Raw genomic sequence first — 13835 nt, forward strand, 5'->3', positions numbered from 1 at the left:
AAGATTAATTTAGTAATCTTTTCTCATTAAGCTAAATTTTGTAGGGTAATGAAAGATTTGTGTATGTTGTGTAGGATTAAGGGGATTTGATGTTTGACATCACTTCTTTGTCTGCTCAAGTCTACAGATGAGAGTTTATTGAGTAGGGGATAAAGCATTCAGTTAAGAACCTTCTCTGAAAAAGAGGAGGAAAAGTGTGCTTTGCTAAATATGACAAGTGTTTGCCACAAATGATCTACTGTAACAGAGTCAACATTGAAGATAATCAAGGCTGCATTGGTCTTTTCTCCTGCTTCAGGCTTCCTGACACCATTGGCTTATATGCAGTTTTCTAATAAGAAAAACGTTAAAATGAAGGATCACTGACAGGATTGGTTGTAACTACTGCTTTTCTACTCCTATAAAGACATGGTGCTCCGACTACTACTTTTCACAGGCCTCTGGATCACGGTAGTTTTCAATGCCCTTGCTGTTCCTCGGGTTAAGAAGCAAGAACAGCAGCATTCATATGCAAAAAAGCTAACAAGGTAAGATTTCTGTAATGCATCAGTCATTATCCTGATTCTCCCAGGGCCACTTCTTGAAGGCTGGATACCAAAGACCTCTCTCTCCTTCATTAACATCAAAGCTTTATTATGGTAATTATCTACTAGCTTCTGGGGATGGCATCTGTGCTTCAAGATACCAAGTTGATTGACACTTTCAAAAGCAAGATATTGGGCCTCTGTTAAAATTTCATAATAGATCTTGGAGAAGTAAAATCATATCATCTCTCTTAAAAAGATATTATCTTTTACAGAATGTCAATGAAGAGATAGTTATTTTCATTTATATATGAGCATATAGTAAGATTAAAAGTACATGATATTTCTAGATTTGAATTACCTACAATGGTAAATCTTAGAGCTTTTAATGGATTAGCAAAATTTTTCAAAATGTCTTGGTAAAGTGTTATATTAACCTGCTGTGTCCTTTAATATTAAGGACTAATTATTATATGTTTTTAGTAGATATGATACTTAAAGATTCTCTAAGAAACAAGTTAGAGTCCAGTTTCATTAATTTATCCAAGATTCTTTTATTCTTTAATGGGAAAAACTCTTAGGCATCCCAAAGAGTGAACAGATGGCTCTGGTTCAGAAGTAGTCTTTTAAAAAGAGAACCAGGCATGTTTCCCTGATTAATAGAAGACCCAGTTCTGCAACTTTCAAAGAGATACTAAAAGACATTAATTAACATAAAACTAGTTTGCCTATAAAGAAGAATAAATAAATATCTGAAGGTTTATACTTCAAAGTAAAGTTTCTTCATTATCATCCATATTAAAGGATTCATCAATAAGGTATCCCCAACAAGAAAAAGAACAAATCAAAAGATAAGGGAAACTATTCAGAAGGGAAAGAATCTATCTCCCAAAATGGGTAGAGGGGAGTCCTCTATAGCATACCAGATAGGCATTTTTTGATGGATCCCTAGTTTTATTAAAAAGTCGACAAAAAAAAAAATCACCAAATATCTTCCCCTGCCTCCCTTAAATCAAGCACAAAGATTCCCCACTTTGTTTCTTCTGGTTATTAGAACTAATTTTAAAAAAAGAATAATTTAATAATAATAAATAAAATAGCAACATAATAATAATAACATAGAACTTTGCATTCATCATTTCATTTGAAATTCATGATAACCCTGTGTGTGACTTAGTATTCTTATCATTATTTCACATATGGCCCAGAGAGGTTGGATGATTTCTCCATATTATATAGATGGTAAATAACCAAATCAACATTTGCAACCCAATTTTTTTCATTACAAATCCAGTGTACTATGCTCCATCTGCTTTTTCAAGCAGCTATGAGACTGAGCACTTTTTAGGAGATTGGGGTAGTAAATTTTAACAGAGACTGTTAGTGTTAAAAATAGAAGCAATGAAAGATTAAGTGATTTACACAATATAATGTAATAAAGTACAAGCAAAGTGGGACCTGAAACCTAGGCATTTAGACCCACCTGAGTCATCTTTGAGACATGAGTCAAAAAAGTTGGGAAAGAAGAGGCTAGACTATAACCAACAGTTAGTGGGCATTTTCAGGTGACCTTTGTGGTAAACTACAGTAAGGTAAAATTTTTTCCCACTTTCTATAGTTGTTCTTCTTTTAGAACCTAGAAAGAAGAAGCCTTTTGAAGTTTTACTATTTTGGGACTTTATCAGACAAGGAATATTCATCAAAAAAAGCAAATCCATTGGGTGAAAATGGACCACAAGTTTTGCTTTTTCTTTTATTTTCAATGTGGCAGTAAAGATGGAAAACAAATGGGAGGGCAAAAAATAGATTTTTTCAAATAAAATTTTTCAAATTTTGAGAAATAGACATTGATAGACTTGCTCTGTGACAGGGAACCACTCACATCTGTATTCCCTTCAAAGATGAGAAAGGGAAGAAAATCAATCTCTAATAATGTCTAAATATGTCTATATCTTTAGTCAACATACAACAAAGAAGAGGAATTTAGAGGATATTCTGTGGAGTTTTCAGGACTTTGTTTTAATTTTTACTTTTTTGCATTTTATTTCAGTTAGAGATTGATCCTCTGAGAAATAAGTTAGAGTCCATTTTCATCAGTTTCTCTCAGATTCTCTTATTCTTCAATGGAAAAACCCTTAGGATTCCCCAAAGAGTAATAAGTAGATGGCTCTAGCTCAAAAATATCTTTTAAAAAAGAGAACCAAGCATGTTCCCCTGGTTAATAGCAAGACCCAGTTCTGCAACTTTCAAAGCTTTCCTTCTTCATTCTTTTGGGAAGAAGTTTAAAAGATTAATCACAACTACAGAGGCTTGGTATAATCAAAAGCAAAATGGTAACAGAATAGCATAATAATATAGAAATAGCACTACCTCTGCAATCAAAGGTCCTTGAGCTCAAATCTTCCCTCTGATACTTGCTTCTTATATGTGATCTTAGGCAAATCAAATGCCATCTTGTAGCAGCAGTGGGACTATAAAGTTACTGTGGTTCCTTCTAGATGATGTGTTATATGATTGTTTCCTCCATTGGAAAAAAAATAGAAATTCACTATTATAACATTTAAAAAAGAAACAACAATTAATGGGAACTTTAAAAGCACTATTGCTTAAATTGGTTTGGGAGAGTAAATTATGAAGTGAATTTCACTACATCTTGAGCTCATTATCATATAAATTAAATGATAATGGCTTTACCATTAAGACTGTATTTAGCAATCCATTCACCCCAATAAATAGCATTATTCTAGGGGTCTTTTAGTTCTTAAAATAGAGATCAATCTGTCAAGGGATATGATTGTGACAAAAATGTGGATCTGCAGAAATGTTCTTATCCTGAGGGGGAAAGATAATTAATATATTTTTTCACAATAATAGTCATTTAGTTAAACAAAGTCCTTATTAAGCGATATGTTACCTTCTAAGGCAAGGTCTATATAAGAACAACAAAATCAGAATAAATAAATGATTTAGGTAGTCTGATTCACTATGATCTAAGTAGCTCTAAAATTAAAAGGAACTTAGCAATCCCTATTGGGGAAATCTACCATAAGAGAAATTCTCTTGATGAGTTAACTTAAATTGGGCCCAGCAAATATTTTGGTCACTTTTGATACTACATTTTAAAGAGTTCTGGATGTCATTTAGGATTTAGGAACATGGGATTACAAACAGAATCATATTGTAAAAATAGTGTTGAATCTGTAAGCAGAGACCCTAAATTCAGATTATTGCTGTGCTGCTTCTGACCTTGGTCAAGACACAATATTTCTGGACTTTAATTTCCTTATTTTTAAAATGACTAGCGGTTAGATTAGATAATCTCTAATGTAGATAGAATGGTGGGCCTGGAGTCAGGGAGTCTCATCTTTCTGTTCAAATATGGCCTCAGACACTCACTAACTACCCTGGACAAGTCACTTAGCTCTGCTTGCCTCACTTTTCTAACCTGTAAAATGAGCTGGAGAAGGAAATGGCAAAATATTGCAGTATCTTTGTCAAGTAAATCCCAAATGGGATCACAAAGAATTGAACACAACTGCAACATATCTGAACAAGAAATAAAGATCTCCTTTAGCTCTAACTCTATAATTTTAGTCCAATCTCATTATTTAACTTAGGAAGAAACTGAAGCTCATAAATACTAAGATTATAAAATAGAGTCAATAGAACAGCTAAGTATCCTGACTTCTTAAGAATGTGGCTATGACAAAGAATCCCTGGGTGTTTTTTTTTTTTAACTTTAAAAAAAAAAGATTATTTAAACATAAAATGTTTTACAAACCTTTACCTCTATTATTTGCTATTTTTCCATAAGAACCTGAATCAGACAAAAGATCATGTATAGTTATATAGTATAGTATAGTTATAGCAAACAAAACCAGAATTGAAGATAAAGGATCAAAGCTAAAATGGGAAAAAAAAAAAAAAAAAAAACAACAACCAATAGATTTAGAAAATAGCTCATTCTGATTTTGATGCTTAACTGTGTGTTACCAGGACAAGTCATTTAAAATCTGAAAAACTCAGTTTCTTCATCTATAAAATGGGATAATTCCCTCAAATAGTTATTTGTGAGAAAAATTCTTTTAAAAACCTGTGCTACAGAAATCATTATGGCTAAAGCAGTTACTGAAGAAAGCTTCTTTGGGATATGACCTACTTGATCAAGTACTTAGTACAATCCAACACATTCAGTTTACAGATGAGAAAACTGAAAGCTGAGAAAGCTTATATGATTTACTTGAGGTCACAGAGGTGGAGTAATTCACAGAGCTGGTCTTTGAATCCAGATACTCTGGATCCAGATGTGGCACTCTGGACATTATACTACATTGTCTCATATAGCCAAAAACAAACTTCTTTGTTGCATCCTAAATTCTCAGCCTAGATTTTTCCCATACATTCTCAGTCCAGGAAAACATACTGAGAAAAGCTCAAGACATTTAATTATGCTGTTCTGGCCTAAATTGAATACTTTCAAAATTCTCAGGTTTTTCCAGATGCTTTGCTTTCTTGTTTGCCCATTCTAAATAATATATGTTAAAAAAAATCACTTCTGTTAGGGAGGTAAACCTAACATCAGATAATCATAAAATCTCAAAATAGGAAGGGACTTCAGAGATCAGCTAAGCTTCACAAGGACCTTTATAATACCTCCAACAAGAAGCCCTCATCTCAAGACTTCTATTGTGACAGGGCAAAGTAACCAACCAAGGCAGTTCATTCTACTCTGAGCCAGATGTAATTGTTAGAAAGTATTTCGTAACATTAAGATGAAATCTTCCTCTCAGTAGCAATACTCTCTAAGTCCCCACTTAGGAAAACTCCTAATGTTTAGACAGAAGTTTGGCTTTCTGCTTTAATCTAAAAAACATTTTTCTCTACTTAATCACTGGCTTTTTTATGGTTTTTTATGCTTATTTTTTTATGGTTAAGTTCAGGCTACTAGAAACATTTGTGTAAAGTAGTAAGTAGAGTATGTCATCATGTCTGTTAATGCAGAGGTTTTAAATGTGGACTTTCTGAGTGTGCATGTAATTGAGAAATATTTTTAGAAATAATAGAAATTGAGAAATAAATTTAGAAATATTTTTTAGAAATAAATAAAAATACAGTGGATAGTGTACTGGCCCTGAGGTCAGAAGGACAATCCTTATTTATGGATTAGCAACTCCTATTTCTAAGTGAGTTCTAATGGACAAGCACCAGGATGGAAAAAGAGTAGACCTTTTTCTTAAGACTTTTACTCAGTTCTTAAACAGGTTTCAACTGCTGACTTCAGTCTAAGCATTTTGCTTCTGTAAGGCTTATGTTTTTCCTATTTATCTCTCCTTTGCAGGAGCTCAGCCTTACTTTTGCTTTCTCTTTTTCACCTGTTGTCCCTATACCACCCAATTTTTTCTTTCCCACTCAACCCTTAAGGTCCCAAGTTCTTCCTTTTGTCCTGTCTCTCATTCTCTTCTTTAATTTTCTTCTCTATGACCCTCTACAGAAAAATTTAAAATTCTGGCTGTAGTAAATAATTTTTCCCTCCATTCCCATCCCTTGATAAATTTTTTCTTCCCTCACTGAGGAAAACAATTCTCAATGTCTTTAGCAATTTTGAGTCTCTTTCCAAGGCAGCCCATCTGAGAAAATTGCTGTTGAACAAAGTTAAAATGTGACAGAAACTCTTTGCTGAAGGAATTTTTATTGAACTGGAGTGTGACAAGGGGTTATTGTTGTTATTATTGTTATTGTTTTCCTCCATTCTTGAAAAGGACCATGAGACACAAACATGAAGCCATCTATTATAAATGAATTGGATTTATGTGAGTTGAGGGCTGTACAAAGTCACCAGCCTTTCTCCTCCAGAACCATATAAGCCCAGTGACAAGATATAGGGAAGTTAAAAAGACAAGTGTTCAAATATGGCCTTATGCAATTACTAATTGTATGTACCTAGACAAATTAATTAACCTCTGTCTGCCTGACTTTTCTCAACTCCACAAAGTGGAGATAATAGTAGTACCTACCTCCCAGGATTGTTGTGAAGGCAAAATGGAAGTATTTATAAAATGCTTAGCATAGTTCCAGGTACATTGTGCATAATAAATACTTGTTCCCTTCCTTCCTGTTACCTCCCCCCCAAAACCTCAGCATACTTAGGATATTTAGGTGGTGCTTGTTCAGTCATTCAGTTGTGTCCAACTCTTCATGACTCCATGGACCATACTGTCTGTGGGATTTTCTTGGCAGAAATATTGGATTAGTTTGCCATTTCCTTCTCTAGTCGAGGTAAACAAATGTTAACTGACTTGCTCAAGATCACCCAGCTAGTAACACCTGGATTTGAACTTTGGTCTTCCTGATTCTGTGTCCAATGTTCTTTACACTAGTTGCTTCTTTGTATAATTCTTAGGTGCAATGTTCATTCCTATCTGCTTATCCTTCCTTCCCTCAACTGGAATAATCATGAGATCATATCTTGGGAAGGAAAGGAGATCTAACAGGGCACCTCATTCACTCTCTTAATTTGCATTCATAAGGAAATTGAAGCCCATAAAAGTATTTTATCCAAGATCAAATAGTACATAGCAGAGAGGAATTTGAACCTTAGTCTTCAGCCACTATCTTATCCTGTTCTCTTTCCTTAGTTTCCTCCTCTCTAAAATAAATAAATACTAAACTTCCATCAAAAATTAGTTCAGAATTAACTTCTCAAAGTCTTTAGAGAGAGAACTGAATACAGATTCAAGATACTTTTTTTTAAAACTTTATTTTTCTTGGATTTGGGAGGGGGTCTATTTATGACTTACATGTGTTTTGTATAATAATCTATGTCAAATTGTTTGCCTTCTCAATGCAGGGGAGGAGAATTTGGAGAGAAAGAATTTGGAAGTCAAAATTTGAAAAGAAAATGTTAAGATGATTTTGCCTGTAATGGGGGGATAAAGTATAAATTTGGAGAAACTGAATCAATTATATAAATTTTAAAGAAAAAATGTTTTTTTGCCAAATTTAAACAAACATTAAGCAAAGATATGTAAGTATTCAGCAAGGGCATACAAGAGCAACTCTCTTGTATTATTATTACTATCCTCATTTCATAGTTAAGGAAGCCAAGGCAATCAGCAGCTTAGTCATTTCCCAGAGTCACACAGCCAATATTTTAATTCAGATTCTAATTTCAGACACAGCCCTCTATCCATTATACCATTAACAACCTTATCAAAGCAAATAGGTCTTCAGCTGCATTTTTCTTTGTTTGTTTTCTTTGTTTTTTGCTTTTCTTTTCTTTCTTTTTTTCTTTTTTTTTTTTAATAGGGTTAAGAAACCTGTCCAGAGTTACACAATTAAGTCTGAGGTTGAATTTGAACTCAAGCCCACACAACTGAATTTTAAAGAACGGATAAGACTTTTAAAAGAATCAGAAGATTCAGGACATAATTCCAGTTTTATGGACAGATTTAGAGACAATAATGTTCATGTTTGAAAGAAAGCGAAGACACTTGTTCGGTTGAAACATAATATTCATGTTTGGTAAATGGTATATGAGTTTGAAGCACAGATTTGCCCTGTCCAAAGAATCACAAGGTCATTTGAGCCAAGCTCCAGTGGGCCCCATGTTGTCTAGTATAGGTCTATGCCCACAAAACAAGTTATATAAACTTCCATGATTCCAGAGCACTAGATATTTTTACTGCTCCTTGTCAAATAATTAGGATTCTTTAGTCTGGAAAGTAAATACTAAAAATGGAATTAAACCTATAAAAAGCAGTATGGATAAGGTAAATATAAATTTGTTTGCTCAATTCTCAATGTTAGGATATCATTCAAATAATTTTAGTTCACCAAATATTTAGTCAGTTCTTTCATAGAGGCTTCATTTTTCTAAATTATGGGGTAATTACAAAGTTTAGATGAAACTTATTGAAGCTCTCCCAACCAACAGCTATGATTGCATTCTTTGGAAACATAAATTCTAAGTTTAATATCATTTTTCTCAGGGGCCTTGTGCATGCAAGGAAAGAGTATGCTTCCATTTCAAGAAGATCTTTCTATAATAATCATTTTCAACATACTTACTATCTGCTTTTTTTTTCCAAAAGCTAATTCATAGTGGCTAAGGATGAGTAGGAAGTACTTCATAAGGTATGTGAGTGACAGCAGTAGAAACTCCAGGCCTATAGGATTATCCCTGAAATCTCTCCTAATGGTAGAAGTAATCAATCATTTTCTGGAGATTCAGCCTGTTAATTCAAGGAGTAGATAAGAAAGTAGCCCAAAGAGGTGCTACACATAATTGTGATAAGCTATTTCTTAAATTCTTAAAAATAATAAATATGAAGAACATAGGAGGCATAGGAAGACTTACATAAACTGACAGAATTTAAACAGAATGAGAAAAAAAATGGACTGCAAAAATATAAAGGTATAGAACAACCATCACAAAATTTGAAGGTGAACACTGAAACTATAATAACCAAATCTGGTCCCAGAGAAAAGGCATGAGAATGAACCAGATTTATTTGCATGATAAAGAATGATGCACACAGAATAATGCATATATCAGACTTGGCTAATATTAGCTAATTATTTTTTCTTTTTTTTCCTTCTTTGTTTTAAAGTAGTTTTCTGCAGTGAGAAGGAAATATCTAAAATAAAAGTTAGGTAAAGACAGATTTTCTTTTTCATTCCAGTATAAGGAAAATGAGCTTTTCTTACTAAGCAAAGGCGAGCTGCTGAAAATTGTTGAGCAGAATAGTAACATAAACTTGGCATAATTTGGCAACAGTGTGAAGGACAGAATGGAGAGAAGAAATTATATTATAGAAACTGAATTTGAATCCTGCCTCTGCCACTTACTGTTTTTGTCATCTTGGGCAAATTATTAAATATCTATGAACCTTGGTTAAACACATTCATAAAATAAACTGATTTATGATTTCTAAGGGGACTTTCCATTCTGGAACTATGCTCTTATGTTTCTAAGTCTTCACTTATGACTTCTTACTCTCTTCCTGATTCCTTGAGGTGGATATTTCCTGGTTTTTGCCTTGATTACATTTTCTCTTTTTATATCCCCTCCTTTGGCAATTGTATTCAACTTCAAATATTCCCTTTTATATAGAAGCCTGTCCCTCCATGTACACTTAACAATGATGCACCCTTAACTCTACTATGTTAATTATATAAATAGTGCAGAGAATAGAAGAAGGATAGGTAATACATTTTCATACCTTTTCTTTGCTTGCAGGCTTACTCATTACAATTGCTGTTCAGTTTCAAGTTTTGTTGTGGTTGTGCCCTTATATTGTTATAGTCCATTTGTTACATTGTTTTCTTCAGTCTATTTATTTCACATCAATTTGTTTGCCTCACTTTCTTCATCTGTAAAATGAAATGGAAAAGAAAATGTCAAACCTCTCCACAATCTTTGCCAAAAAAACGAAACAACAACAACAACAACAAAAAACCCAAATGACTTAAAAACAGCCACAGGAAGATACAGACTTAATGTTTCATATTCTCTCTCTCTCTCTCTCTCTCTCTTTCTCTCTCTCTCTCTCTCTCTCTCTCTTCTCTCTCGTCTCTCGTCTCGTCTCTCTCGTCTCTCCTCTTTCCCCCCCTTCTCTCTTTTTCTGAGGCAATTGGGGTTAAGTGACTTGCCCAGGGTCACACAGCTAGGAAGTGTTAAGTGTCTGAGGTCAAATTTGAACTTAGGTCCTCCTCGATTTCAAGGCTGGTGCTCTACCCACTGTGTCACCTAGCTGTTATGAGCCAGAACTTGAAACAAGGTACTAAGTGGAATTGAGGAGACAATAGATAAATCTAGTTTAGCATTGATTTAATCCTACAACAAATAATGGTTTCCTAGTGATACAATGATTGGTGTATACTCAGTGTGGAGCATATAAACTAGAAGCCTCAGCCAGGATTGAAATTCAGAGAGAAGGCAAAGGACTGGTGGCAGGAGCTTAAGCTCTCAAAAACAAGGGGAGAAATTCAATTCAATCTTTGATCTTCCCGGCGGCTGGCCTGGACTCCTGCACTTCCCCCACTAAGACCAAGGCCAGAATGAACAGCTCTCCAAAAAGCTGCCCAGCCCCAGGAAGGAGATAATAAAGGATCTGAACTATAAAAAAGCTATCCGGGCCCCAAGAAAGGGGACAAGACTTGGAAAGAGACAATAAAGGATTTGGACTTTAATCCCTGGCTACACTTGTGGTGATTACTGAACTAAAAGGAAGGCTGCTCCCAGAGACCCAAGGAAACCGAAACAGAGAACTTTATATTTTGGCACCCAAACAGGAACTGACACGATCCTGATTTCAATGGGAAAATCTCCCTGACTCCTCTGTTTCATATTCTCTTAATAATAAGATATTGCATTTGTGTTCATGGTAATTTTAGGAAAGGATTAAATTTTAAAAATCAAAAGAGCAACTGATATCACTCTCTTTGGACAGTAAATACAGGCACAAGAAATCTTTTTAATTTTTATTCAAATTACTTCCATCTTGTTTTGGAGAACATTATGGGACAATACACGTGATCTATATGCAGTTAAATAAAATTCAGTGGAATTCAAACGGGAATTCCACTCCACTAGCCATCCCATCTCTCTTCTCCAAAGTAATAATTAGTAAATTAATAATAGTAATAATTAGTAAATAATTAGTAAATATCAGAATCAGCTGTGTGCAATATAAATTTCTATTTTTTTCTCCAGTCCTCTCTCACAGTATCATGCAGTGCATTCCGTTGTGTAAGTTAAATTCAGCCTTTATAGAGAATAATAACATTTCTAGACTTTTTTCTTCAATTTTTTATTTATTTTGTTATTTTTTACAGCAAAAGAGAAATTAAAATGAGGAAGAAAGACAGTACAAAAATATGGCCATTCAAGTATAATCAACTTCTCCACATAGAAGACCATGATTTTGCCATGAGACCTGGATTTGGAGGTGAGCAAAAGCTTTAAGGCACCACTCTATGGGAAAGCTAGAAATTAGCACTAGTGAAAATAGTAATGGAAAGTTTGACCAAAAATGGAAGGTGAAAAACTGATTATGAAGCAGATTTTTTTCTTAAATGATGATTCACGTTTTATCATAGCTCACATTCATATATCACTTTAGAATTTATAAAACATTTCTCCCCAACAACCCTGAGAAGTAGACTGTACAAGTATTATTGTTCCCATTTTACAGAAAAAAAAAATCAGAAGAATTTATGTTTTGCATAATTCTACCTTAAATTGAAAAAAGAAACGCTCATCCTTTCACTGTACTTTGTCTGTAGCTAAGACCACATTACTTACTCTTCAAGGTAAATTTTCAGTGTAAAATAAAATTGATATTGGATACAGAATAGTTTTTTAGCATATTTAATTTGCTGGAAGGGCTTTGAATACAGGCTTGCCTGTGGCTTGTGTCAGCAATTTTTGTGTACAGCAAAATACTGCTTGGAAGAATTACATAAGTATGAAACAGTGAAAGCTTATCAAAGCAAAGTAAAATGAAGCATAATCATAAAAACTTGCAAGTATAACTAATTTTAAGTAATTTTTTGGTCTTGCTATTGAACTGGTGATGACCAAGTATGAAGGTGGAAACACTGCTTTATTTTCAATTGGAATGCCTATTATATATATTTATAATTTTGATACATCCTTAGTCACTTTCATATGTATTTCATACTTCTTAAGTCTTTTAGATACTTTTTAAACTTTTGAAATTAGCTTGATGTTACTTTCTTTTTTGTGTGAAAATTTTTTATATCTTTTTTTCTTTTTTTATTAATTTTATAATTATAAATTTTTTGATAGTACATATGCATGAGTAATTTTTTTTCTTTTAACATTATCCCTTGTATTCATTTTCCAAATTTTCCCCTCTCTTTCTCTACTCCCTCCCCTAGATGACAGGCAATCCTATACATATTAAATGTGTTACAGTATAACCTAGATACAATATATGTGTGTAAATCCAATTTTCTTGTTGCACGTTAAGAATTGGATTCCAAAGATATAAGTAACGTGGGTAGAAAGACAGTAAGTAGTGTTAACAGTTTACATTCAATTCCCAGTGTTCCTTCTCTGGGTGTAGCTGTTTCTGTCCATCACTGATCAACTGGAAGTGAGTTGAATCTTCTTTATGTTGAAGATATCCACTTCCATTAGAATATATCTTCATACAGTATTGTTGTTGAAGTGTATAGTGATGTTCTGGTTCTGCTCATTTCACTCAGCATCAGTTCATGTAAGTCTCTCCAAACCTCTCTGTATTCATCCTGCTGGTCATTTCTTACAGAGCAATAATATTCCATAACATTCATATACCATAATTTACCCAACCATTCTCCAATTGATGGATATCTATTCATTTTCCAGTTTCTAGCCACTACAAAAAGAGCTGCCACAAACATTTTGGCCCATACAGGTCCCTTTCTCATCTTTAATATTTTTTGGGATATAAGCCCAGTAGTAGCACTGCTGGATCAAAGGGTATGCACACTTTGATAACTTTTTGGGCATAGTTCCAAATTGCTCTCCAGAATGGCTGGATTCTTTCACAACTCCATCAACAATGCATCAGTGTCCCAGTTTTCCCACATCCCCTCCAACATTCATCATTATTTGTTCCTGTCATCTTAGCCAATCTGACAGGTGTGTAGTGGTATCTCAGAGTTGTCTTAATTTGCATTTCTCTGATCAGTAGTGATTTGGAACACTCTTTCATATGAGTGGAAATAGTTTCAATTTCATCATCTGAGAATTGTCTGTTCATATCCCTTGACCATTTATCAATTGGAGAATGGTTTGATTTCTTATAAATTAGGGTCAGTTCTCTATATAATTTGGAAATGAGGCCTTTATCATAATCTTTAACTGTAAAAATATTTTCCCAATTTGTTACTTCGCTTCTAATCTTGTTTGCATTAGTTTTGTTTGTACAAAAGCTTTTTAATTTGATGTAATCAAAATATTCTATTTTGTGATCAATAATGATCTCTAGTTCTCTTTTGGTCATAGATTCCTTCCTCCTCCACAAGTATGAGAGGTAGACTATCCCCTGTTCCTCTAATCTATTTATGATCTCATTCTTTATGCCTAAATCATGGACCCATTTGGATCTTATCTTGTTGCATGGTATATGGTGTTAAGTGTGGGTCCATATATAATTTCTGCTATACTAATTTCCAGTTTTCCTAACAATTTTTTTCAAATAACGAATTTTTATCCCAAATGGTGGTATCTTTGGGTTTGTCAAACACTAGATTGCTATAGTTGTACCCTATTTTGTCCTGTGTACCTAATCTGTTCCA

At 33.8% G+C, this 13835-nt stretch overlaps 1 protein-coding gene across 1 annotated transcript in view; it reads left to right on the forward strand.

The window, feature by feature from the left end:
* The first annotated feature begins 408 nt into the window (after nt 1–408).
* The window catches only part of GABRR3 (gamma-aminobutyric acid type A receptor subunit rho3), a 78236-nt gene continuing 64809 nt past the window's right edge, over nt 409–13835 (forward strand). The window contains exons 1-2 of the mRNA XM_074302018.1: nt 409–527; nt 11361–11473. Coding sequence (XP_074158119.1) covers nt 409–527; nt 11361–11473 — 232 coding nt within the window. The remainder of the gene's footprint in view (nt 528–11360; nt 11474–13835) is intronic.

This window comes from Sminthopsis crassicaudata, chromosome 3 (genome assembly GCF_048593235.1).
Source record: "Sminthopsis crassicaudata isolate SCR6 chromosome 3, ASM4859323v1, whole genome shotgun sequence".
Classification (NCBI taxonomy): domain Eukaryota; kingdom Metazoa; phylum Chordata; class Mammalia; order Dasyuromorphia; family Dasyuridae; genus Sminthopsis; species Sminthopsis crassicaudata.